Source organism: Sorex fumeus, unplaced genomic scaffold, assembly GCF_029834395.1.
Source record: "Sorex fumeus unplaced genomic scaffold, SorFum_2.1 ptg000044l, whole genome shotgun sequence".
NCBI lineage: Eukaryota > Metazoa > Chordata > Mammalia > Eulipotyphla > Soricidae > Sorex > Sorex fumeus.
Genome location: NW_026606101.1, coordinates 32,188,830 through 32,212,421, shown reverse-complemented (window position 1 = coordinate 32,212,421; position 23,592 = coordinate 32,188,830). Strand labels below are relative to the sequence as shown.

Below are 23,592 nucleotides of genomic sequence, written 5' to 3'. Positions count from 1 at the left end.
AGCAACATTATGTATTTTTAGGGCAGGAGAGAGAGTTCAGCAGGTGGGGAGCTTGTCTTGCATTTCACTAACCCAGATTCTATCCCCAGCCTCGTTCCCGGAGCCCTGCCAGGAGTGATCCCTGAGCTCAGAGCCAGGATACATAGCCCTGGGCACTGCCGGCTGTGGCCGCCACCACCAATAATTATGTATTTTTAAATATGTAAGTTTTTCAACATCCTGATCATTATCATCTTTGATGAAACATTATTATTTTTTTTAATATGAGCTGGAGTGATAGCACAGCGGGTAGGGCGTTCGTCTTGCATGCAGCTGACTCTGGTGACCCGAGTTTGATTCCTTCGCCCCTATCGGAGAGCCCGGCAAGCTAACGAGAGTATTTCGCCGACATGGCAAAGACTGGCAAGCTAGCTATGATGAACTCGGTATGCCAAACACAGTAACAACAAGTCTCACAATGGAGACATTACTGGGCCCGCTCGAGCAAGTCAATGAACAACAGGAGGACAGTGCTACAGTGCTACAGTTTAATATGAGTATTATATTTGAGCACACACACAGGTTAGATACGCATGATGGTAAATGGGCTCCTATTTGTTTTTATGACTTTTAAGAAGTGAGCATGAAAATAAATTCTTTATTTTCAGTTATTACCCACCAATAAGAGAAAGTTAGGTTCACAGTTTTAGCTCTTGACACAAAAGTGAACTAGGAGGCAAATTCACATCCATCAGATTCAACTAATGGGCCAAATTTTTAAACTTTAGGCTATCTTGAAAGCTTGCAACATACCAGATATTGCTATGTATTCTCTAGTGACGAGAGGCCAGCAATATCTGGCTGCAGAACTTGTGAAGCACTTTTAGAAGCAGGTGTTTTCTCTATGTTGCTAGAAATTAAGATGATTATAGACATGGTATATGTCCAGAAACAAGTCAAGATACTTAAAAGTCTCAATACACTTATGGGAGCGTGTATGTTGCAATCTCAAGAGGGGTCACTAATCCATTCACAAGGACTAGACTAATACTTGCCTCTGGGTAGTAGGTATGTAAATATAAAACTACACCAAAACTGGTCATTAGCACCAGTGCAGAACACGCTCAGCATCATAAGATCCAAAACACCAGCACAAAAGCTTTTTCATCATTAAAAACCAATTTCCTCCTTCTTAACGTCAAATTAGTAGACAACTAGATATAATACAAATGAATAGGTCTTTAAAGTATATGCGAGAACTAGCTAGCTAAATAAACACTTTATGATTAAATGATCTTCAATATTGTTAAGATTGGACATTGCTATAGGTAGAAATTGCATGAATAAAAGATCTTCGGTATTAAATAAAAATTCCTTTTCTGTTTTATCAATACATGTTTCCAAAAATTAAAAAAAAAAATCCTAGAAAACCTGTTTAATTATTCCCTCCATGTTTGTTCTAGTGGTGACACTCCCATCATAAGAATCCATTATTAATCTAATTTTCTAATGAAGAGGGAAAACATACTGATTACCACCTGTGGAACAGTCACCTACCAACTTCAGATCCAACTTAATAGAAATGTAGGAATTTCAGAAACAGTAATATTTTTGGTAAAACAATTTTGGATGCACAATTTTGATTTATATTTATATTTTTATATTTATCCAAATATAAATATTTCATGGATGGTGCTGTTGTTCTAACCTTATAAAGTAAAGCTGTCTGCTTTCCAAATTCCCAAAACTAAAATACCATTCACACCTAAAAAATAATTTTATCTGTTTTGAAAATGAACTTCTTTTCGCTACACAGAAGTGACAATATGGTAGTTTTGTATTTAGAAATGTATTAGTAGCAGGGATGTTTTCATAATTTTCAGAGATTATGCATTCTTCGTGAATACTTTTGTATTCTGCTTGCAAATATGCATTTCCAAACTTGAAATATAGGTGTGAACAGTGTGTACCAGTTTAAAGCTTTTACTTCATTTGTGCTTTTTAATTAAGAATTTAGGTGTTCTCCCAATTACAAACTGGTTTTAAATATTGGACATAATATCAGTTTTAATAACTGCTTTGCATTTTCACACATGGTCAATAGGACAGGTAAATTTTGATTTGTCAAATTTTATGCTGTGTGAAATACTATGTATTTTAACTTAGTTTCAGTATTCTCATTTCTGGGGAAAATCTTTTTCACTTCTTATGATAGCTGTTATGTATGCTAAATCTTTATATATACAGAAATTATTAGTACTTGAACAAATTCAAAGCACATTGGTTTTTTTTTAAATTTTATTAGTGAAACACCATGAGGTACAGTTGTAGACTTACAAATTTTTGTGCTTCAGTTTCAGTTATACAATGATCCAGTACCCCTCCCTCCACCAGTGCCCATTCTCCATCATTTACATTTTTTAAATGACGGGCACTGGTGGAGGGATGGGCACTTGATCATTGTATAACTGAAACCCAAGCACAAAATTTGTCAGCCTATAACTGTACCTCATGGTTTTTCACTAATAAAAAAAGAAAAAAAAATCCCAGTTAAGAAGGCTCCAAAATTGTATGCAAGGAGAATACAGTCCACTTTATTATGTGCAAGAACAAAAAAAAAAATTTTGTTAGTGAAACACCATGAGGTACAGTTGTAGATTTACAAATTTTTGTGCTTGCATTTCAATTGTACAATGATCAAACACCCATCCCTCCACCAGTGCCCATTCTCCATCATTTACATTTCTTTTAAAATTTTTGTTAGTGAAACACCTTGAGGTACAGTTGTAGATTTACAAATTTTTGTGCTTGCGTTTCGATTGTACAATGATCAAACACCCATCCCTCCACCAGTGCCCATTTTCCACCACCACGGGTCCTAGTATCCCTCCCAGCCCCCCCACCTCCCCCCCCCCCCCCCACCTCCCATCTCACCCTGCCTCTGTGGCAGGGTATTCCCTTTTGTTCTCTCTCTCCTTTTGGGTGTTGTGGTTTGCAAAAGAGGCATTGAGTGGCAATCATGTTTGGTCTGTAGTCTACTTTAAGCATGCTTCTCCCAGCCTGGAAGGATCCTCCCAACACGCTTTATTTGGTGCTCCTTTCTCTATCTGAGCTCCCTTTTCCCCTAGAGTGTGTGGCTGACCTCCAAGCCATGGAGCAAAACTCCTGGTACTAATCTCGGCTATTCTTGGGTGTTAGTCTCCTTTTTTGTTACTTTATGTTCCCCAGATGAATGCAATCTTTCTATGTCTATTCCTCTCTGACTCATTTCACTTAACATGATACTTTCCATGTAGTACCACTTGTATGTAAGTTTCATGACTTCATCTTTTCTAACAGCTACATAGTAGTCCATTGTGTAGATGTACCAAAGTTTCTTTAACCAGTCATCTGTTCTCGGGCACTTGGATTTTTTCCAGATTCTGGCTATTGTAAAGAATGCTACAATGAACAAACAAGTGCAGGTGTCACTTCGACTATATTTTTTTGCCTCTCTGGAATATATTCCCAGGAGTGCTATTGCTGAGTCAAATGGGAGCTCGATTTCTAATTTTTTGAGAATCGTCCATACTGTTTTCCAGAAGGGCTGAACCAGTCAGCATTCCAACCAACAGTGAAGGAGCATCCCTTTCTCGCCACATCCGCACCAGCACAGATTGCTTTTGTTCGTTTGGATGTGGGCCGGTCTCTGTGGTGTAAAATGATATCTCATTGTTGCTTTGATCTGCATCTCCAGGATGATTAATGATGTAGAGCATTTTCTCATGTGCCTTTTAGCCATTCGGATTTCTTCTTTGAGAAAGTTTCTGTTCATTTCATCGCCCCATTTTGTTATGGGGTTGGATGTTTTCTTCTTGTGGAGTTCAATCAGTATTTTGTATATCCTTGATATCAACCCCTTGTCGGATGTGTATTTGGTGAATATTCTTTCCCATTCTGTAGGCTGTCTTTGTATTTTGGTCACTGTTTCTTTTGAGGTGCAGAAGCTTCTTAGTTTAAGATAGTCCCATTTATCTATCTCTGTTTTCACTTGCTTGGCCAGTGGCGTGACATCTTTGAAGATAACATTAGCTTCAATATCATGGAGCGTTTTGCCAACTATGTCTTCCAAAGCACATTGGTTTATTAACCCTTGCTCTCCTGCATGGTTCATTAGGCTCAATTTATAATTGATCCACAGTTTATATATATATATATATATATATATATATATATATATATATGCTGTAAGTGATTTTAACATTTTAAACACCAAACTGACACCTTGCTGGTAAAAGTTGTTTAAGTTACTTACTGTTTGTAGATAACATCCTGTGAGGTGATTTAGTTTTAATGGTGTTGGGTTTCCCCCCTTCGACAGGGTAGATGCCATACATTGATCTGGCTAATATGTAAAGTGTCTGGCCACTCAGTATGATTTGTGTGTGTGTGTGTGTGTGTGTGTGTGTGTGTGTGAAAGGTCCTGAATCAAAATTGTGCATCCATAACCAACAACCCTTTACCCTTCCTTGTTCTAAAGAAAACAAAGGGCACTGGTTAACATAGTGATAATGGGATGAAACTTTATTATCTTTGAGGTGTGTACATTATTTTGATGCTACTATAAAGGAATTTTATCTATTTTTAAAAGATTTATTTTCATTTGTACTGCATAAAATTCAATTGATTTTGTTTTGTTTTGGTTTTGGGTCACACCCAGCGTTGCACAGAGGGTTACTCCTGGCTCATGAACTCAGGAATTACTCCTGGCAGTGTTGGGGGGACCATATAGGATGCTGGGAATCGAACCTGGGTCTGCCGCATGCAAGGCAAACTCCCTACCCACTGCGCTATTGCTCCAGCCCCTCAATTAATTTTTGAGCATTGGTATTTTATCTTACAGCTTTGAAATTTTATTTACTAATACTACAATTTTATGGGAGGCTGGAGAGATAGCACAGCGGTAGGGCGTTTGCCTTGCTCACAGCCAGCCTAGCCAAGCTGGGTTCGATTCCTCTGTCCCTCTCGAAGAGCCTGGCAAGCTACGGAGAGTATATTCAATATGCCAAACACAGTAACAACAAGTCTCAAAATGGAGATGCTACTGGGCCCACTCGAGCAAATCTATGAACAATTTTATGAAATCTTATATTTGATCTTTTTACAGATATTATCACAAATCACAAATCACAAATCATCCTGTTAATCGTCGATTGCCTCGAGCAGGCCCCAGTAACGTCTCCTTCATTCTAGCCCTGAGTAACAGATATTATCATACCAGTCATTAATAGATTTTACTTATCTGTTCCAATATTCACCTTCCTTCCTTCCTTCCTTCCTTCCTTCCTTCCTTCCTTCCTTCCTTCCTTCCTTCCTTCCTGTCTTTCTCTCTTTCTTTATAGCTTTCTTTCTTTCTTTCTTTCTTTTTCTCTTCTTTCTTTCTTTCTTTCTTTCTTTCTTTCTTTCTTTCTTTCTTTCTCTCTCTCTTTCTTTCTTTCTTTCTTTCTTTCTTTCTTTCTTTCTTTCTTTTTCTTTTCTTTTTTGCCTAATTTTAAATTTCCAGGTAGGGTTTTTTCCTTGCACATGGCCTACCCAGGTTTGATTCCTCCATCCCTCTCAGAGAGCCTGGCAAGCTACTGAGAGTATTTCGCCTGCATGGCAGAGCCTGGCAAGCTCCCTGTGGTGTATTCAATATCAAATTCAATACCAAAAACAGTTACAACAAGTCTCACAATGGAGACGTTACTGGTGCCCACTTGAGCAAATCAATGAACAACGGGAGGACAGTACTACAGTACTATATAGTTTGGAAATCATAAAAATGGTCACTCATCCTTGTCTTGTTCCTATTTTAAAGAAAAAGTTTCCATTCACTCTTGAACACAATATTAGCTGTTGGTTTTTAATAAGTGACTTTCATTATGTTAGGTAGCTGTCTATTTTGCTAGCTTGTTGAATATTTTGATCATAAAAGGGTAATGAAGATTCCCAGATGCTTTTTTGCTTGGCAACAATTAAGATGAGTATGTACTTTTCACCCTTTAGTCTTTTAATGTATTTTTTACATTGATAAATTTTTTCATGTTAAAATATTCTTGGATTTCAAGGATAAATACCATTTGGTCATGATGTATATATTTTTTTTACTATTTGATTCTACTTTTTAGATAATGTATATCAATATTTATTCGGAATAAATTGGTCTGTATTTTCTTCTGTAGTGTTTTTATCTGGCTTTGTTTTTCTGGTAATGCTAGCTCAAAAATATATTCACTCCAACATGAGGGAAGATTTATTTATTTATTTTGGCTTTTTGGGTCACACCTGGCGATGCACAGGGGTTATTCCTGGCTCTGCACTCAGGAATTACCCCTGGCGGTGCTCAGGGGACCATATGGGATGCTGGGAATCAAACCCGGGTTGGCCGAATGAAAGGCAAACGCCCTACCAGCTGTGCTATTGCTCCAGCCCGAGGGAAGATTTAAAAGCAAAATTAAGGTTTTTTTTTAAGTGTGGAAATAGACTACACACAATTTATTATTGAATATGTCTACTAGAGACTAAGGAAATACTTTATTTTGGAACATATTGATATTTATGCAGTAAAATGTACGAATATTCACATTAAGCGAGATAAATATAGAATATTAACAAAATAAATTTACATCAGGTCCAAAATTGTTTTTTCACCTGCTGGATTGGTGAATCAAACCCTTAAAATAATCTTTCAGTTTTCTGATAACTTTTGATTTTGAATATTCAGATAAACATTTGGGGTCCTATAAAATCACTGCCTCTAATTTCCACATAGACATTCAATTTAGTTTCAATTTAGTTTTTCCTCTTCCACTCCACCCATTTCAGTGGTAAAACTCCACTCTGATTTAATGCAATTCTCTACTCAGTTTCTGCACCTGGATAACTAAATGTATCACTGTTATCACAGTGCCTCAAGTAGACGGCAAAGGTGTCCTGAAATTTTTGAACTTGACTGGTCAAATTTATTGTTTCCCATCTATAAGGCAACTGTATCACATATATTCCATCTCAATAGGCAACATATTTGTCCCTCATTTTCACTAAAGACTTTACTGCTTTTTTTTCCTCTCACTGAGAAAATGGAAACAGTCTGAAATAAAGTGCTTCGTCTATCAAGTATCTACAACCATGTACACTGTGTCAACTCTCACACAAGCACCTAAACCACAATCTAATGGGACGCTTAAAAGATATCAGACACTTGCCATATATTGTACTCTGAATTTCATTCCCAAACTTATTCCTCCTCTCTTTGGGTCTCTCATACTAGTAAATAACTTCTTTATCTACCTGGTACATAGAGTAACAAAAACTCTTAAAGTCTTTCTTCACTTCTTTCTCTCATATCCAACAGTCATGATTATCTTAAACTCTAAAATGTCTTCTAAATCCAATCTCTTACCAACTCCACCAGTCACTGTTCTCACACATGTTGAATCTGTAGTAGTCAAACCCCTGGACATCTCCCTTCTATCTTCTCCTATAGTAGTCTAGTCATATCAAAGTATATGTTCCATTATATAAATGACAAAACAAAACTCTACAGTGCTCCGTGGGGCTCTACACAACCTGATATTCTTTGCTCTTTATATAAACTTTGACCATTTTCCCTATTTCTCTCTGTATTCCAGGCTTGTTAGCCTCTCCTTTACATTTGGAATATCTAAATATATCTGTAGCTCACTGTGTATCTCCTGGCCTTTCAATGTATCTTTCATATGGGTATCTATAGTTTCTCCCTAAAGACAGATAAAAATTAAAATTTAAGAAACATATCTTTCTCAATCACCACTCTTAAAATAACATACTTCATTACTTTCAGTTCCTTGCCATGATTGTGTTTTTATGTTTTATTTACTATGTTTCATAATCACTTGATCACTTGACATACCGTTACACATCGCTTTGCTCGAGCAGGCACCAGTAACGTCTCCATTCATCCCTGTCACGTACTAATGTAGCCAATGGCATCTGCTCGTTCTAGGAACATGAAGAGCCTCAAACTGATCGTTCAGGATCTTGACGAAGAAGTCTTACCATCTCATAGGTGGGCGGCCACGCAATCTTTTGACGTCCCATGGAATCCAGTCAGTAATGGCTCTAATCCAGCAGTCATCTCCAAATCTCATTATGTGTCCAGCCCACCTAATTTTAGATGTCTTGGCAAATGAGACAGCATCCCTGATTCTTGACCGGTGACAGAGGTTGGAACTCCAGATTCTTTCTCTCTTTTGAGTGAAGCGTGATACTCCAAGTATAGCCCTTTTGATTTCTCTTTGGGAGACCCGAATAGCATTCTCATCCTGTTTTCATAGGCCCAGGTCTTTGAGGTGTATGTTAATGCAGGAAGAACAGTGGAATCGAAGAGATGTGCCTGGAGCCAGAGGTTCTTTGTCCTCTTAGCTATTTCTTCGACGCTCTTGAAGGCATTCCAAGCTGCTATCTTCCTCCTGTACAACTCAGGTGCCAGGTCATTTGTCATGTTGACTTCTCGACCTAGGTACACATAACTTTTGCATTCGGAGATGTTCGTTCCATTAAGAGTGAATGGAACATCAGGAACAAGACCGTTTCTCATAAACATTGTTTTTGTGAGATTCAGCTGTAGTCCGACCTTTCCACACTCACGGTCAGTCGGCCAACATTTGTGCCGCTTGGCTGATGTTTGGTGTTATTATAATGATGTTAACAGAGAAGCGGAGGTGTTGTAGTTGCCGACTGTCCATCTTCACTCCCATTCCTTACCATTCCAGTCATCGCCTGACGTTCTCGAGGGTGGCACTGAAGAGTTTCAGTGAAATGGTATCACCCTGCCGAACACCATAGCACAGCAGTAGGGCGTTTGCCTTGCACGCAGCCAACATGGTCGACCCGAGTTCGATTCCTCCGCCCCTTTCAGAGAGCCCGGCAAGCTACTGAGAGTATCTCGCCCGCATGGCAGAGCCTGGCAAGCTACCCGTGATGTATTTGATATGCCAAACACAGTAACAACAAAGTCTCCAATGGAGACATTACTGGGCCCGCTCCAGCAAATCGATGAACAACGGGAGGACAGTGATACAGAGACTAATTTTTATTATTGAAACACCATGAGATACAGTTGTAGACTTACCAATTTTTGTGCTTAGTTTTCAATTATACAATGTTCAAATATCCATCCCTCCACCAGTGCCCATTTTTCACCACCACGGATCCCAGTAACCCTCCCACCCCCCCATCCCCCACCCCACCCTTTTGTTCTCTCTTTCCTATTGGGTGTTGTGGTTTGCAAAAGAGGCAATGAGTAGCAATCATGTTTGGTCTATAGTCTACTTTCAGCATGCTACTCCCATCCTGGGAGGATCCTCCCAACACCCTTTATTTGGTGGTCCCTTCTCTATCTGAGCTACCTTTTCCCCTAGCATGTGTAGCTGGCCTCCAAGCCATGGAGTAAACTTCCTGGTACTAATCTCGGCTATTCTTGGGTGTTAGTCTCCTATTTTGTTACTTTATGTTCCCCAGATGAATGCAACCTTTCTATGTCTATCCCTCTCTTTCTAACTCATTTTGCTTAGCATGATACTTTCCATGTAGTACCACTTGTATGTAAGTTTCATGACTTCATCTTTTCTAATAGCTACATAGTAGTCCATTGTGTAGATGTACCAAAGTTTCTTTAACCAGTCATCTGTTCTCGGGCACTCGGGTTTTTTCCAGATTCTGTCTATTGTAAAGAGTGCTGCAATGAACAAACAAGTGCAGATGTCACTTTGACTATAATCTTTTGCCTCTCTGGGATATATTCTCATGGCCCGAAAACAGTGGTGGGTTATAGTGAAAAAACTTAATGAAATAAATACCTCACCAAAAATACTTTACCCAGTGAGACTCTCATTCATAACAGAAGGAGCAACACACAGTTTCACAGACAAACAACAGCTCAGGAACTTCATAGACTAAAATCCATGGTTACAAGAACAACTAAATGGGCTACTTTAAGACAAGATAGACCCCTCAAATACACCAAATTTCAACAGAAAAATTGGACATAACCCCATAACAAAATCTCTCTCAACCTCAATGGGCTAAACGCACCAATGAAAAGACACAGAATGGAGGATGGATTAGAAAATTGAGCCGAACCCCTCTCTTGACATCAATGATCACCTCCCTGTAGAATGGTGAGATCCTGGTAGTGAATCTGCAATACAGTTCATAAAGGATCCTGATATATTGACATTGAACGCACTATTTGGCTAGGACTTCAATAACCACTTCAGTCTCAACAGAATCAAAGGCCTTCTTTAAATCAATGAACGTTAGACAGAGCGGCATCTTGAACTCCCAAGAAATCTCATTCTTATATAATCACATTATTCAAGGCACTAAAAATTGTGCCACTTGGCTAATGTTTGGTGTTATTAGGACAATGTCATCAATGAAGGAGAGGTGGTGTAGTTGCGACCGTCTATCTTCACTCCCATTCCTTCCCATTCCAGTCATCGCCTGACATTCTCGAGGATGGCACTGAAGAGTTTCAGTGAAATGGTGTAACCCTGCTGAACCCCTCTCTTGACATGGATGATCACTTCCTTGTAGAATAGTGAGATCCTGGTAGTGAAACCATAATACAGCTCATGGAGGATCCTGATGTATTGAGTTGGAATGCCCTGATTGGCTAGGGCTTCAATGACCGCTTCCATCTCAACAGAATCAAAGGCCTTTAAATCAATGAACGTTAGACAGAGCAGCATCTTGAACTCCTGAGGAAACTCAATGAGCTTGGTTACTGTGTGGATATGGTCGATCATGCTGAATCCTTTTTGGAACCTGGCTTGCTTGCATGGTTGTCCTTCATCTAGTGTTCTGCCAATCCTATTCAGGATGACTCGAGTGAACAGCTTGTAGATGACAGACAACAGGCAGATGGGGCAATAGTCGCCAATGTTGTGGATGTCTCCCTTCTTGTACAGTAGTACAGTCCTGCTGGTTTTCCATTGGGATGGAACCTTGCATTCAGACAGGTAGCATGTGAAAAACCGAGCCAGTGTATTGATGAGTACTGACGGTAGGTTCTTCAGGTGTTCAGGTCTGACATTGTCTAGGCCAGGTGCTGTTCGCTTCTTTACCGATGAAATGGCTTGTCAGATTTCAGAAGGGAGAACATTGGGAATTGTGTTAACACACAAAAAATAAAAAGGCCGGTGGTCAGGCCGTTTCTCCACTCCAGAGAGGTCAATGGCGATGGTCAGGCGAAGGAAGGAAACGAGGCCAAGCTGGCTGGTCTTAGCAGCAGTTTATTACATGGAAGAGATGTATGTCATGGAGGCCCCAGGATCTCTCAAGCACATGCGCCTTTGTTCTCTCAGCTTCTGTCCTCGGCCCCATCTTCCCAGGTTCTCTGATGCACGTTCCACCCCCCCCCCCCCCCCCCCGCCTGAAATCTCCCTTATATAGATCATGGTACCTCTAAAGGGCACAATATAGTGATGTCATCAAAAGGAGTTACAGAAAGAACATTGAGGAGGCAAACCATACATTGTGTCTTTAGCAGGCCAGTAATCCTGGCCTCACCTTTTACAAGCTATAAGCACTTGGATTAGCACAACAAAGACCAGTCTGCTAGAGCTTGGAATCTCCAAGATCAGCCTGCCTGGAGCCAGGCATCTACATCCCAAAGATCAGGCCTGGTTTAGCACCTGGGATCTGCATACCTAAGGCCAGCTAGGTTCCTGTGAGATAAGGGAAACTGCCTCAATATACTGAAATCATTTACTGAAGTCAGTTTGAAGGGGAGAAAGTTCAGTCTCATCCAAGCTAGTCAGGACACACAGGAAAACTGCTTCTAGGACAGATCAACCCACCCTAGAACAGATTTCCCTGGATGTGTTTCTCCTCTCCTTGTCCGACCAACATATAAGCATACATAATATAAATCATTTTGTATGGACACAGTAAGAAATACTTTGAGCTTATAGAATTGCTCTTCTAGGTACATCTCGATCTCAGACTGCAGTGCTCAGGCCAGATATCTTTCCTATTCCTAGCAGCAGGGTCCTAGTCTCGTCGTTACTTTTGGATCATGACAGCATTTGCCTATGATCAAACTCTTAACTTATAGTTAAGAATCGTGGCACCTTGGCCTGGCCCATCTCGATGCCAGGGTAGCACATAACTTACTGGCTTGCCCTGGTTCCATCCAGTCCCACGTCGGGACCTTTCCCTTGGGGTGCTAGGAAGTGAGGGCAACTGAGGCTTAAGTTGAGAAAGCAGATGCCCAGGAGTGAATAATATTCAAAGCCAATCAACTCCTAAGTTACAAAGCATAAGATTAATTAACTGTCTTCCTATATCTATACAAAAAGGACGTTGCATTAAAGCAAACTATTCAAAAGACATAAGGAGAGGAGAAAGGCAATATTAACTTACAGTACTAGTTCAGTGTCCTAGAAGGATGAGACCTTACAAAGTGGTTGGGGAAAAGAGCATAGAAGTGGTTACAGACAGACAAAGTAATGGGAGTGACTCGGGAGCACTATGATGGGTGCAACCTGATAAACCTAAGCTCCTTGTACTCCAACAGGGAATGACATATCCATCCCATAGAATTTGGTATGTGGGCAGCTGGACGTGGCTATCGAAGAGATCCGAGTAGGAGTCATGGATAATCTTCTCCATTCTCTTCTGGAAGATGTGATAGATCCATCAGGATGTCAGAGGGCATTCATTTTGGTTTTTTTAGTTGGCGAAGGACAGGCAGGTGTTGTGAATGCTTTTCCCAGCTTCTGCCGCATCTGCTAGCACTGCTGCTCTTCTCTCTTTGAGGTCTTCCTTTATCGCTCCTCCGCACTGCTTTGCAAGCTTGGACGTTTGCTTGCAGTTGCCTGAGGCTTGCGCCAAGTCACGTTGGCAACTGAGTTCAAAAGTTTTTGGAGATAGGTGTCTTTTTGTGGCTATCTCTCAGCGTTCTTCGCATAATTATGGAGGTGCTGAATCAGTCGATCATAATCCTCGTCAATGTTGTCAACAACGGCATCTTCCCATGTTGCCGCAATTGTGCCAAAGAGCTCCAGTGGGTTGTCGTTTTGGGAGTTCTCTTTTTAAACTTTGAAGCCCTTTCTCCCTGCTCTGTGAAGTAGAATTTTGCATGAAGGAGACAGTGGTCTGATCCTGTTTGGAATTTTGGGACAACAGCGACATTGGTCAGGCAAGACTGTTGATTGAATATGATGTGGTCAATGTCATTGTGGAACCATCCACCAGAAGACTCCCATGTCTAATGTTTAGATTCGGCCTTCTGGAACTGTGAGTTACCATGGATGGTCTTGGTCGACATGATGAACTTGGACAGTCTCTCACCCTGTTTGTTCCTTTCTAGGCCATGAGTCTCGATATGGAGTTCTTTGGCTGATCTTCTCGGTCCTATCTTGGCATTAAAATCACCAACAATCTTGTAGAAGGTGTGGTGTTCTTTATAGAACTTCTCCAGCTCCATGTGAAACTTCTCAATTTCTCCTTCATCATAATTGGATGTTAGTGCATAGACAATGAAGATAGAAACTGCCGGCAGTGAGCCACATCTATTCAAGTGTAATCATCCGATTTGGGTTGTTAGGCATTTGAATGAATCAACTTTTAAGGCCAAGTTCATGTTGACAAGGACACTGAAAGCACCGACACCTCTTTTGTCGCATGTTCCAAGGAACAGTTCTTCCCCAGTGTCGAAAACGGAGTGATGTGATTGATGCCTTCTCGTCTTGGTCAGACCAATGATGTTGTACTTGATCTCTCATGCTTGGACCATCAGGTCCCCGATGGATGTATCTGATGCCAGTGTACATGCATTGAAAGTACAATCATTTTTGTATTTCTTCGTTATGACAGCCTAGGTCAGCCCTGAGATTTTATGAGCCTCTCCTTCCTCATCCTTCTTAACTCTGCCATTTTGGTTGCTCTTTTAGGGTCAGGGGAATGTCACCCATTTTATTTACTGGTTTTGGCATATTGAATACACCACAGATAGCTTGCCAAGCTCTGCCTTGTGGGCAGAATACTCTCGGTAGCTTGCCAGGCTCTCCAAGAGGGATAGAGGCTTTTAGGGCAGCCTCTAATCGGCCTTGCAGGTGCTCCCATGGTTCAAACCATATTTCAATGCAATTAAATATGGCGCGGTAACTTGTATTAAGTGTTTTATGATGTGTAACACAAAAGCGCCCTGGAGCATGTCAGCGGCCGGGTAGTGGAGGTAGTGGATGTAATGGAGGTCTGTAGGGCTGCTGGGAGCAGGCAGAGCATCTCTGTTCCTGGGTCCGTTGATCCTGGAGTCCGAGGTCACAGAGTTCTGCTTTTCTCGCTCTGTGGGGCTTCGTTCGTGCATGAGTCTCGGCCTGAGTGTCCAGAAAGTGTCCTGGAGTGTGTCAGCAGTCAGGTAGTGGAGGTAGTGGAAGTAATGGAGGTTTGCCGGGCTGCTGGGAGCAGGCAGAGGATCTCTGTTACTGGGTTTGTTGAGCTTGGAGACCAAGACTCTGGCATGTTGATGTCACAAAACATTTTACCTATACTGCCTTCTATGTTCTTTCTGGTTTTATACTTCTATGTTCTTTTTGGTTTTATACGGGAGGACTCCATAGCACAGCGGTAGGGCGTTTGCCTTGCACGCAGCCAACATGGCTGACCCGAGTTTGATTCCTCCACCCCTCTCGGAGAGCCCGGCAAGCTACCAAGAGTATCTTGCCCGCACGGCAGAGCCTGGCAAGCCACCCATGATGTATTCAATATGCCAAACACAGTAACAACAAAGTCTCCAATGGAGACGTTACTGGGCCCACTCAAGCAAATCGATGAACAACGGGAGGACAGTGACAGTGACAGTGACAGTGATGGGAGGACAGTGCTACGGAGCTACTTGGCATTAAGGTCTTTAATTTTTGAATTCATATTGAATTTATCACTTTAGCACTGTCCTGTTGTTCATGAATTTGCTTGAACGGGCTAAGTAACGTCTCCATTGTGAGACTTGTTGTTACTCTGTTTGGCATATGGAATACCTCACGGGTAGCTTGCCAGGCTTTGCTGTGCCAGTGAGATACTCTCAGTAGCTTGCTGGGCTCTCCAAGAAGGGTGGAGGAATCGAACCCAGGTTGCCTGGGTCAGCCGCCTGCAAGGCAAATTTATTTTATGAAATTAGAAAATAGTCCTATTCATATTTTTATTCTCATACCATGCAATTTGTGTGTGCGCGCGCGTGTGTGTGTGTGTGTGTGTGTGTGTGGTTCTGTGAATCAAACTCAAGACTTCACACATACAAAGATGGAAGTTCTCTGCCTCTAAGTTACATACCCATTATCCATACAACTTTAGCTACTGCTGATTTATAGTAGATCAAATGGTAGCATTATGCCTCCATTTTTTCCCTTTATTTCTGTCAGTATTGTTTTATTTATTTGTGGTCTTTCACGATTCCATGTAAACATAAATAATTTTTGGATCTATTTTATTTTAAATGTCATTGTTGTGGGGCTTTGGCTTGTGTGAGGCTCTGAGTTTGATCTCTGGCACTGCATAACCTCTGAGCACTACAACAAACTACATTTCTAGATAATCATACTTTCTCTGTGAGACAGACTATAACTAGAAGAATTTTTATTCACTTAAGTAGAAAACAAATATGGATTTGTTAACATGTTTTTTATTTTTATCATAAAAGTATATTTCAGGTCTTCCCCTTTCATAGCAAACATGGTAAAGGTAAAGGTAAAGGCCCTCCCGTTGATCATCGATTTGCTTGAGCGGGCCCAGTAATGTCTCCATTGGAGACTTTGTTGTTACTGTGTTTGGCATATCGAATACTCTCGGTAGCTTGCCGGGCTCTCCGAGAGGGGCGGAGGAATCAAACTCGGGTCGGCCATGTTGGCTGCGTGCAAGGCAAATGCCCTACCGCTGTGCTATCGCTCCAGCAAACATGACTCAAAATTATTTCTTCTTAGACAAAAAGTAAAACATTATGCTTTTCATATAATATTGCATAACTTATAAAAATCTTCAGGCTGGAGCGATAGCACAGCGGTAGGGCATTTGCCTTACAAGCAGCCAACATGGCCGACCGGTGTTTGATTCCTCTGCCCCTCTCAGAGAGCCCGGCAAGCTACCGAGAGTATCTCGCCCACACGGCAGAGCCTGGCAAGCTACTCGTGACGTATTCGATATGCCAAACACAGTAACAACAAGTCTCATGATGGAGACGTTACTGGGCCCGCTAGAGCATATCTATGAACAACGGGAGAACCGTGACCGTGACCATATAAAAATCTTCACCTCATTATAGTTATGTGTTGGGAATGGATGAGACTTCCGTTCCCTTCTCCCAAGTACCCCTTTATTTACCATTTTTTGTTTATAACTGCCATTTAAACACAGTTTGGTCAACTTACACAGAAGTTATCTTTGTTTTTCTCCTTCACTGTATCCAGCCAATGCCAAATTTTCATCTGTGCTTCTTCCAAAATATATTTAAAAATTTCCCCTATAACTTATCTTCATTGCTGCTTTTATCTATATCATTTCTAACATGGCTGACTGTAATAGCCAAGTATTCTCCCAGGTCTACTTTAATCCTGTGAAATCCACTCCTCACATATCATCTAGAATGTAATCAAGGCATGTCCCTTAAAACCCCTCCAGAATCTTCCTTCTGTCTCTTGAATAAAAACCAACCACTCATTTTTATGTCTCTATATGATTTAACCCCTGCTTCTTTTCCTATCCTTAGATCACATTCACTTATTTAGCCTTATTTGTTTTGTTTCTATTTCTAGAACATATGTGTCTATTTCTACTTGAGAGTATTGGTGCTGTTATTCTCTCTGTCTGGAATTCTTTGCCCTCATGCAGAACTACATGTCATTAATTTTTTTGTTTTTAAGTCATTTCCTCAGTGAGTATTTTTTGGGACATACAGTTTAAGTTGTTTGTGTACCTATACCCCTTTACTCTACATTTTATTATTTTTCATATTTTTTTCTTCTCACAGTATGTGTTGATATGTTATACTAATGTATTTGTTTGCAGGCTATTGTTATCTTCTCACAAACAAATGAAATTCCTCAAAGAGCAAAAAAGTATCTACTTTGATATACTATATCTTCTATTCCTAGATAATCGAGCATAACTATGTCAACTGAATAAACTCTGATTCCTATAGCACTTTATAAACAAGATTGTTTCATTACTTGATTATCTCACACCTGCTGCCTTCCCAAAACAATTTGGTGAAGCTATCAAAGCCCCATTACCATAGTCATGTTTATGTTTCTGAAATTCTTTTAAAAATAAAGATTTGAGGCTAACATATTCAACATCAAATATATCCTGGGCAACACTTGAGTATGGGGATATGATCAAATTGATGTTTACTATCTCTAAGTGAAATTAGTCCACAAAGTGTATAGTCTGAAAATATTTTCTACTATTTTAAGGTATTTCAATATTCTTTAGATATCATGAAACTTTACTTTAAAAACCCAAGTGATGTTTTCTAGATTTCAAAGACTCAAAACAGCTTATTATGGGCATCGTAAACAGTGTACCAGGAGAAGGAATTTCATTTATTACGCAGAAAAATAGAAATATTTACACAAAAGCACTCATTGTATAGATGTATGTTGTTACTTTTACTTAGAATTTACTATGTGCAAGACTTTTCACATGCACTTGTTTTTCAATCCAGTGAAGGTAGGCAACATAGTAGCCCCAGTAAAAATTTACACTCGCACTCTCACTCTTTGGAGCATCCCTGAAGACGATCCTAATGCTGGAATTGGGGACAGAGCTGAGAGGAATGGAATGATTGCCTGACATACACTGGCTCAGGGTTCAATCCCTGACATACTGCTTGAAGTACCCTCTATTCCAGAAAAAAATCCTGGTGTTGTCATGAGCCACTCATCTAGAAATATCAATATTGTAAAAACAAGCTCTTATCTACAGCGGTAGGGCGTTCGCCTTACAAGCGGCCAACATGGCTGACCCGAGTTCGATTTCTCTGCCCCTCTCGGAGAGCCCGGCAAGCTACCGAGAGTATTCGATATGCCAGACACAGTAACAACAAAGTCTCCAATGGAGACGTTACTGGGCCCGCTCGAGCAAATCGACGATCAACGGGAGGGCCTTTACTTTACTTTACTTTTATCTACATCATTATGATGTCCTGTGCTGGATGAAAGTCTGCAGATATGCAGTCAGTGTGCCTTTAGAAGACCACACAGCACAGTGGTCAGAGTCCACATTGGCCAAATAATCATGTTTATTTGTATCGAGTTATAGAGGCCCTACTAAGGGTGAAGTTCAGTTTTCTGGCTATCAGAAGATCCTTATCTACAAGTGGAATTTTATCAAATTTAATGTGGATTTACTGGGAGATGTGGTAATTAGAAAGTTGCTCAACCCAGATGGTGATAGAGTCAAACACCCCTGATCAGACCCCTTGAACAAATAGAGGAAAGCTTCATAATCACCTTTCTCTTAGTCACATCAGTCAATAGATGCTACCTGGTAATTTATTTTGGAATATGACCAATTAGGATAATTATGAATACATCTTAATAGTAAACAAAGTTTATTGTGTTTAAAAAGTAAAAATTTTCATTTTTAATGAATTAAACTAATTCTCACCTAAGCAAAATAATGTAAAAATGCTTAAGTTAAATCGATAGCCTTAGTGAATTGACTAGTTCTTTTAAACAAGAAGTTATTTAAAATGCATCTCAGCACTATTTGTGTTTATGCATTTTCTTTTTGTTTATGTGCAAAGTATCACAGGATTTGATCCAACTTTGGAAATATTTCTAGGCACAGGAAGCACTTTTTAGTCATAAATAACTTAATATTAAATTTACAGTGACAGTAACTAAAAAAAAAACTTTTTGTAAGGCGCAGATAATTTAGTTTCTCTTGTAAGAGAATACTCCTTACTTTTTCTGATTTTTAGAAAAGCAAGGCATTTTCAAAAATAAAGAAATATGCTTTCATTAGCTCTCCTTCTATTCAAGGGACTACTCAAAATGTGAACTACATTAGAAATATTATAAATATCTATAATTGAATGAAAAGATGAGATGTATGATGTAGAGTTATCTTCCCTTAGAGAATGAGGTTAGCTACAGCTAACCAAGAAGAAAAGGAACAACCACAGGATCAGAATAAAGAAAGATTAATATAGGTTAGAGTGTCCGGGAAAACTATGAGGAGAAATTATTTTAGTTAGCCTGGGAAAAGAAGTGATATGGAATAAAAGAAAAGATGTGGCAATAAAAACCATGTGTGAAAAGACATGGAAATAAGAACCTATTCGATTTGGAGGGGTTTGACTGTTATGGATAAGCATATAGGTGTGAAGTAGTAAGAAATAAAGTTAGTTGGATATTTTAAGATCAATTTGTGAGAAATTTTGGGCTCTGCAAAACAATTTCATTTTATCCTGTTGTTACTGAGGACTGTGAGCTACTGTGTCAGGGAGAGATTTGTTCAAATAAATACTTGAGGAAAAAAGCATGAATCTTCAGGAAACAAGAAGTAGATCATTAAAGCATCATTATCAGACTGGCTAAGAGCTATAGCTAGTCAGTAAACTGATCTGGGAATTTAAGCATGTTTCCAAAGAACATGCTTTATACATAGAGTTTATTTTATTTTACTTTATAATTCTTAATCACACTTGCAGTGTTTAGGGCCTCCTCTCAGCTCTGTGCTCAGGGATCACTTCCAGCAATGTTCAGAGGATTGAATTTGAGTCTCCCAGAGGCAATACGTGCACTTATGCCCACTAAGTTATCTCTCTAGCCCAATAATTGGAAATTAAAACATCCATCCCAAAACACTCCTCCATTTTCAAGTCCTGTTTTAAAACTTAAAAATACATTAAAAGTCCTAAACAGAAAATTATGCTAGTACCTCTAAAATGTATCCAGAAATCAGTGAACATTACCACACCCCATTTTGTTTCACTTCCACCATCAACTCTCCAATTTTTTTTCAGTGACAATCTTTCTCTTCTCTCTCACTAACACATGTTTGTTTGTTTTTTATAGAACTGGATAATTCCTTTGAAATGTGAGTCAGTCTTTCACTTACAAGGAACATGAATCATAACCTTGATGCTGACCTCAGAGGTGCCTCTTTGTCTGATCATTTGCTTCTCCTTCCTCCCTCACCTTATTTTTCTCAAGTTTCTTCATCATACTTGCATTCCTGTGTGCCTGTCTCAGTTCATTTACAATTGTCTTATCTCTACCAGAACTCTCTTGGGCATTTGTGTGACTGTCTTGTTCCCTACATAGCTACTGAACATGATCAGAATAATTGTCGAAGTGCCTATCTTTTACACAGATCCTATATAAAATACCACCAACTTCTATTCATACTTTTCCTTTATTCACTTTTTTATGAACCTCCTTTTGTCAATGGACTATTATCTTCACCACAATGTAGCAGGGACTTTTTATATTTGTGACTGTTTCTCCAACTCTTTGAACTGGTCCTGAGATATACAATAGTTGCCAGTTATTTGCAATATTATATTCAGTTACTTTTAAAAGTTATAGAAGGCCTGGAAGAATAGTGCAGGGCCTTAGAATACCTGCCTTCTGTGTGTATGGCTGTGATTTCAAATTTTTAGGGTTCCACATGTGCCATACATGATCCTGGAAGTTTTGCTGTTTGAACCGGCAGCTCTGATATCTGTGATCCCTGGTACCACAAAGCAGTTACTGACTACATCACAGTCTGATGTCTGTAAGAAGGAATGCAACTCCAGTGAGCACCTCAACTAAAAAGATGTGCAAACACTACAGCTGGGAAGTGAGAGTCCAGTGAGAATGTGTGTGTTGTCGTGACAACATTGCAGACACCATAAAGTGAGCACCACAACCAAGTGTGCAAGCATCACGACCTGATGTTAAGCCCCTGGAAAGCAACACAGCCAAAACAATGTGCAAGCAGCACAGTGGAGTTTTTGTGCAGCTTAGCTCTTAGCAAACACAGTAATAACAACAACAAATAATGAAGGGAAGGTTAAAAAATAGTAAAGAAACAGAAAAAGGGTAGGAATCTAAAGTAAAAAAAAGACAAGAGAAAGAAAGAAAAATAAAAAGAAAAACGAAGGAGAAAAAAGAGGAAAAAAGGACGGAGGGGTAGGAAGGGAGGAAGGCAGGAAGGAAGAGACGAAGGAGGGAAATAAAATTATTCTGTAAGGAAAAAAGAGTTTGAAAAAGATTGTTTAATTGGACTCTCTAAAAGTTACTCCAACTGATGATTATTTTGCCCCTTCTGACAATTTGGCTGGAGCGATAGCACAGCGGTAGGGCGTTTGCCTTGTACACAGCCAATATGGTCAACCAGAGTTCGATTCCTCCGCCCCTCTCGGAGAGCCCAGCAAGCTACCAAGAGTATCTCGCCTGCACGGCAAATCCTGGCAAGCTCCCCATGACGTATTTGATATGCCAAACACAGTAACAAGTGTCACAATGGAGACGTTACTAGGACCGCTCGAGCAAATTGATGAACAACGGGAGGACTGTGACCATGATTGACAATTTAGAGAATCAAAAATTAAGAAGAAATAGCCTGGGGCTGGAGCACAGTGGGTAGAGAGTTTGCCTTGCACGTGGCCGACCCAGGTTCGATTCTCAGCATCCCATATGGTCCCCTGTGCACTGGCAGAACTAATTCCTGAGTGCATGAGCCAGGATTAACCTCTGTGCATTGCTGCGTGTGACCCCAAAAAGCAAAAAAAAAAAAAAAAAAAGAAGAAGCAATAGCCTCTATATGAGGAAGAAGCACCCAGACAGTCAAAGGCATTTCCTAAGCTTGTACTGCCTCAATTTAGCTGTTGATTATTTTTCCATTGAAAAATGAAGATTGCATTTATAAAAAAAATTTCAGAACTTCATTTTCCTAACAGCTGCATAGTATTCCATTGTGTAGATGTATCATAGTTTCTTTAACCAGTCATCTGTTCTCAGGCACTCGGTTGTTTCCAGATTCTGGCTATGAATACGGCTGCAATTAACACATAAGTGCAGATGGCCTTTCTGCTGTGTGGGTTTTTTTGGGTCCCCAGGGTATATTCCCAGAAGTGATATTGCTGAGTCAAACAGAAGCTCTATTTTTAGCTTTTTGAGAAACGCTCATATTGTTTTCCAAAGGGGCTGGACCAGTCGGTATTCCCACCATTGAAGAGGAGTCCCTTTCTCTCCACTTCCATGCCAGCATTGGTTGCTATTGTTCTTTTTGATGAGTGCCAATCTCTGTGGTGTGAGATGATACCTCATTGTTGTTTTGATTTTAATCTCCCTGATGATTACAAATGGATGGACATGGACAATATTATAAGTGAAATGAATCATAAGGAGAGGGATAGACATAAAATGATTGGACTCATTTGTGATATATATATATATATATATATATATATATATGCGTGTGTGTGTGTGTGCATGTGTTTGTGTGTGTGTGTGAGACCCATACCCAAGAATAGTAGAGACAGGGCCAGGAGGATTGGTCTATGGTTGAAGCCTACCTCAAATGCTGGGGGAGAAAACCTTTGGGAATAGAAAAGGGTCAAAGATCACTCTAGATAAGAATTGCATACTGAAAACAGGTAAAGGAACAAACATGATAACCTCTCAGTGCCTGTATTTCAACCCATAATGCCCCAATGGGAGAGACAGACAGACAGAGATAAACACAGAGACAGAGAAAGACAGAAAGAAGGAAAGTACCTACCAGAGACAGGTGGAGGGGAGGGTTGCGGGAGGGAAACTGGAGACATTGGTGGTGGGATTTACATTTACACTGGTGGAGGGAAGGGTGCTGGAACACTGTATGACCAAAACCTGGCAATGATTAGCTTTGTAACTCTGTGTCTCATGGTGACTCAAAAATAAATAAATAATATTAACGCCTAAAAAAATTTTTTTATATTGGCGAATTCCAGAGGCTCATCAAAATCCATGTTTTCTATTTTTTAAATTTTTCTTTCTGTGCTACAGTAGAATTCAGGGCCTATTGCTGGCTCTGCAATCTCAGAGATCACTCCTGACAGGGCTCTGAGGACCAGATGCAGTGCCAGGGATTGAACCTGGGTCAGCTGTACTATTTCTCCAGCCCATCATCGATACTCTCTTTTTTTAAATACCCAGATATATTATGCTCCCCAGATACCTTTGCTGTTGAATAGGGCCAGGTAATCAAAAGTAACTATCAAAACATTGTGTGTCACTCCCAGATTTGGTTTTTAAAAAAGCAAAGAAAGTCAAAAAGAAAGAAAAGAAAGCAAAGAATGTCAAATGAAATGAAAGAAAAAACCCTCTCTGCATATAATCTTCCATATTCTTTCATGCTCTGTCTGCTTGATACTAATGCTTTAAGAAATCTTGGGATCCACATGTTGAAGTTGGCAAGCCTTGCTCTATTTGCCTGGGTCTCTAAATAACTCTCAAACAGACTGGATATAACTTGAATATCTGCTGTTGATTTTAAGCAAGTATACCTGCTGTTGATTTTTTTCTAGTTTATTAACTATGCATATTTACTAACTACTTACATTTAAAAAAATTAACT

General features: G+C 39.9%; 1 protein-coding gene across 1 annotated transcript in view; it reads left to right on the top strand.

Annotated features, from left to right (window-relative positions):
- The first annotated feature begins 389 nt into the window (after positions 1-389).
- The window catches only part of SEL1L2 (SEL1L2 adaptor subunit of SYVN1 ubiquitin ligase), a 174,827-nt gene continuing 151,624 nt past the window's right edge, over positions 390-23,592 (top strand). Inside the window, exon 1 of the mRNA XM_056121630.1 lies at positions 390-425. Within this exon, the coding sequence (XP_055977605.1) occupies positions 390-425 (36 nt within the window). The remainder of the gene's footprint in view (positions 426-23,592) is intronic.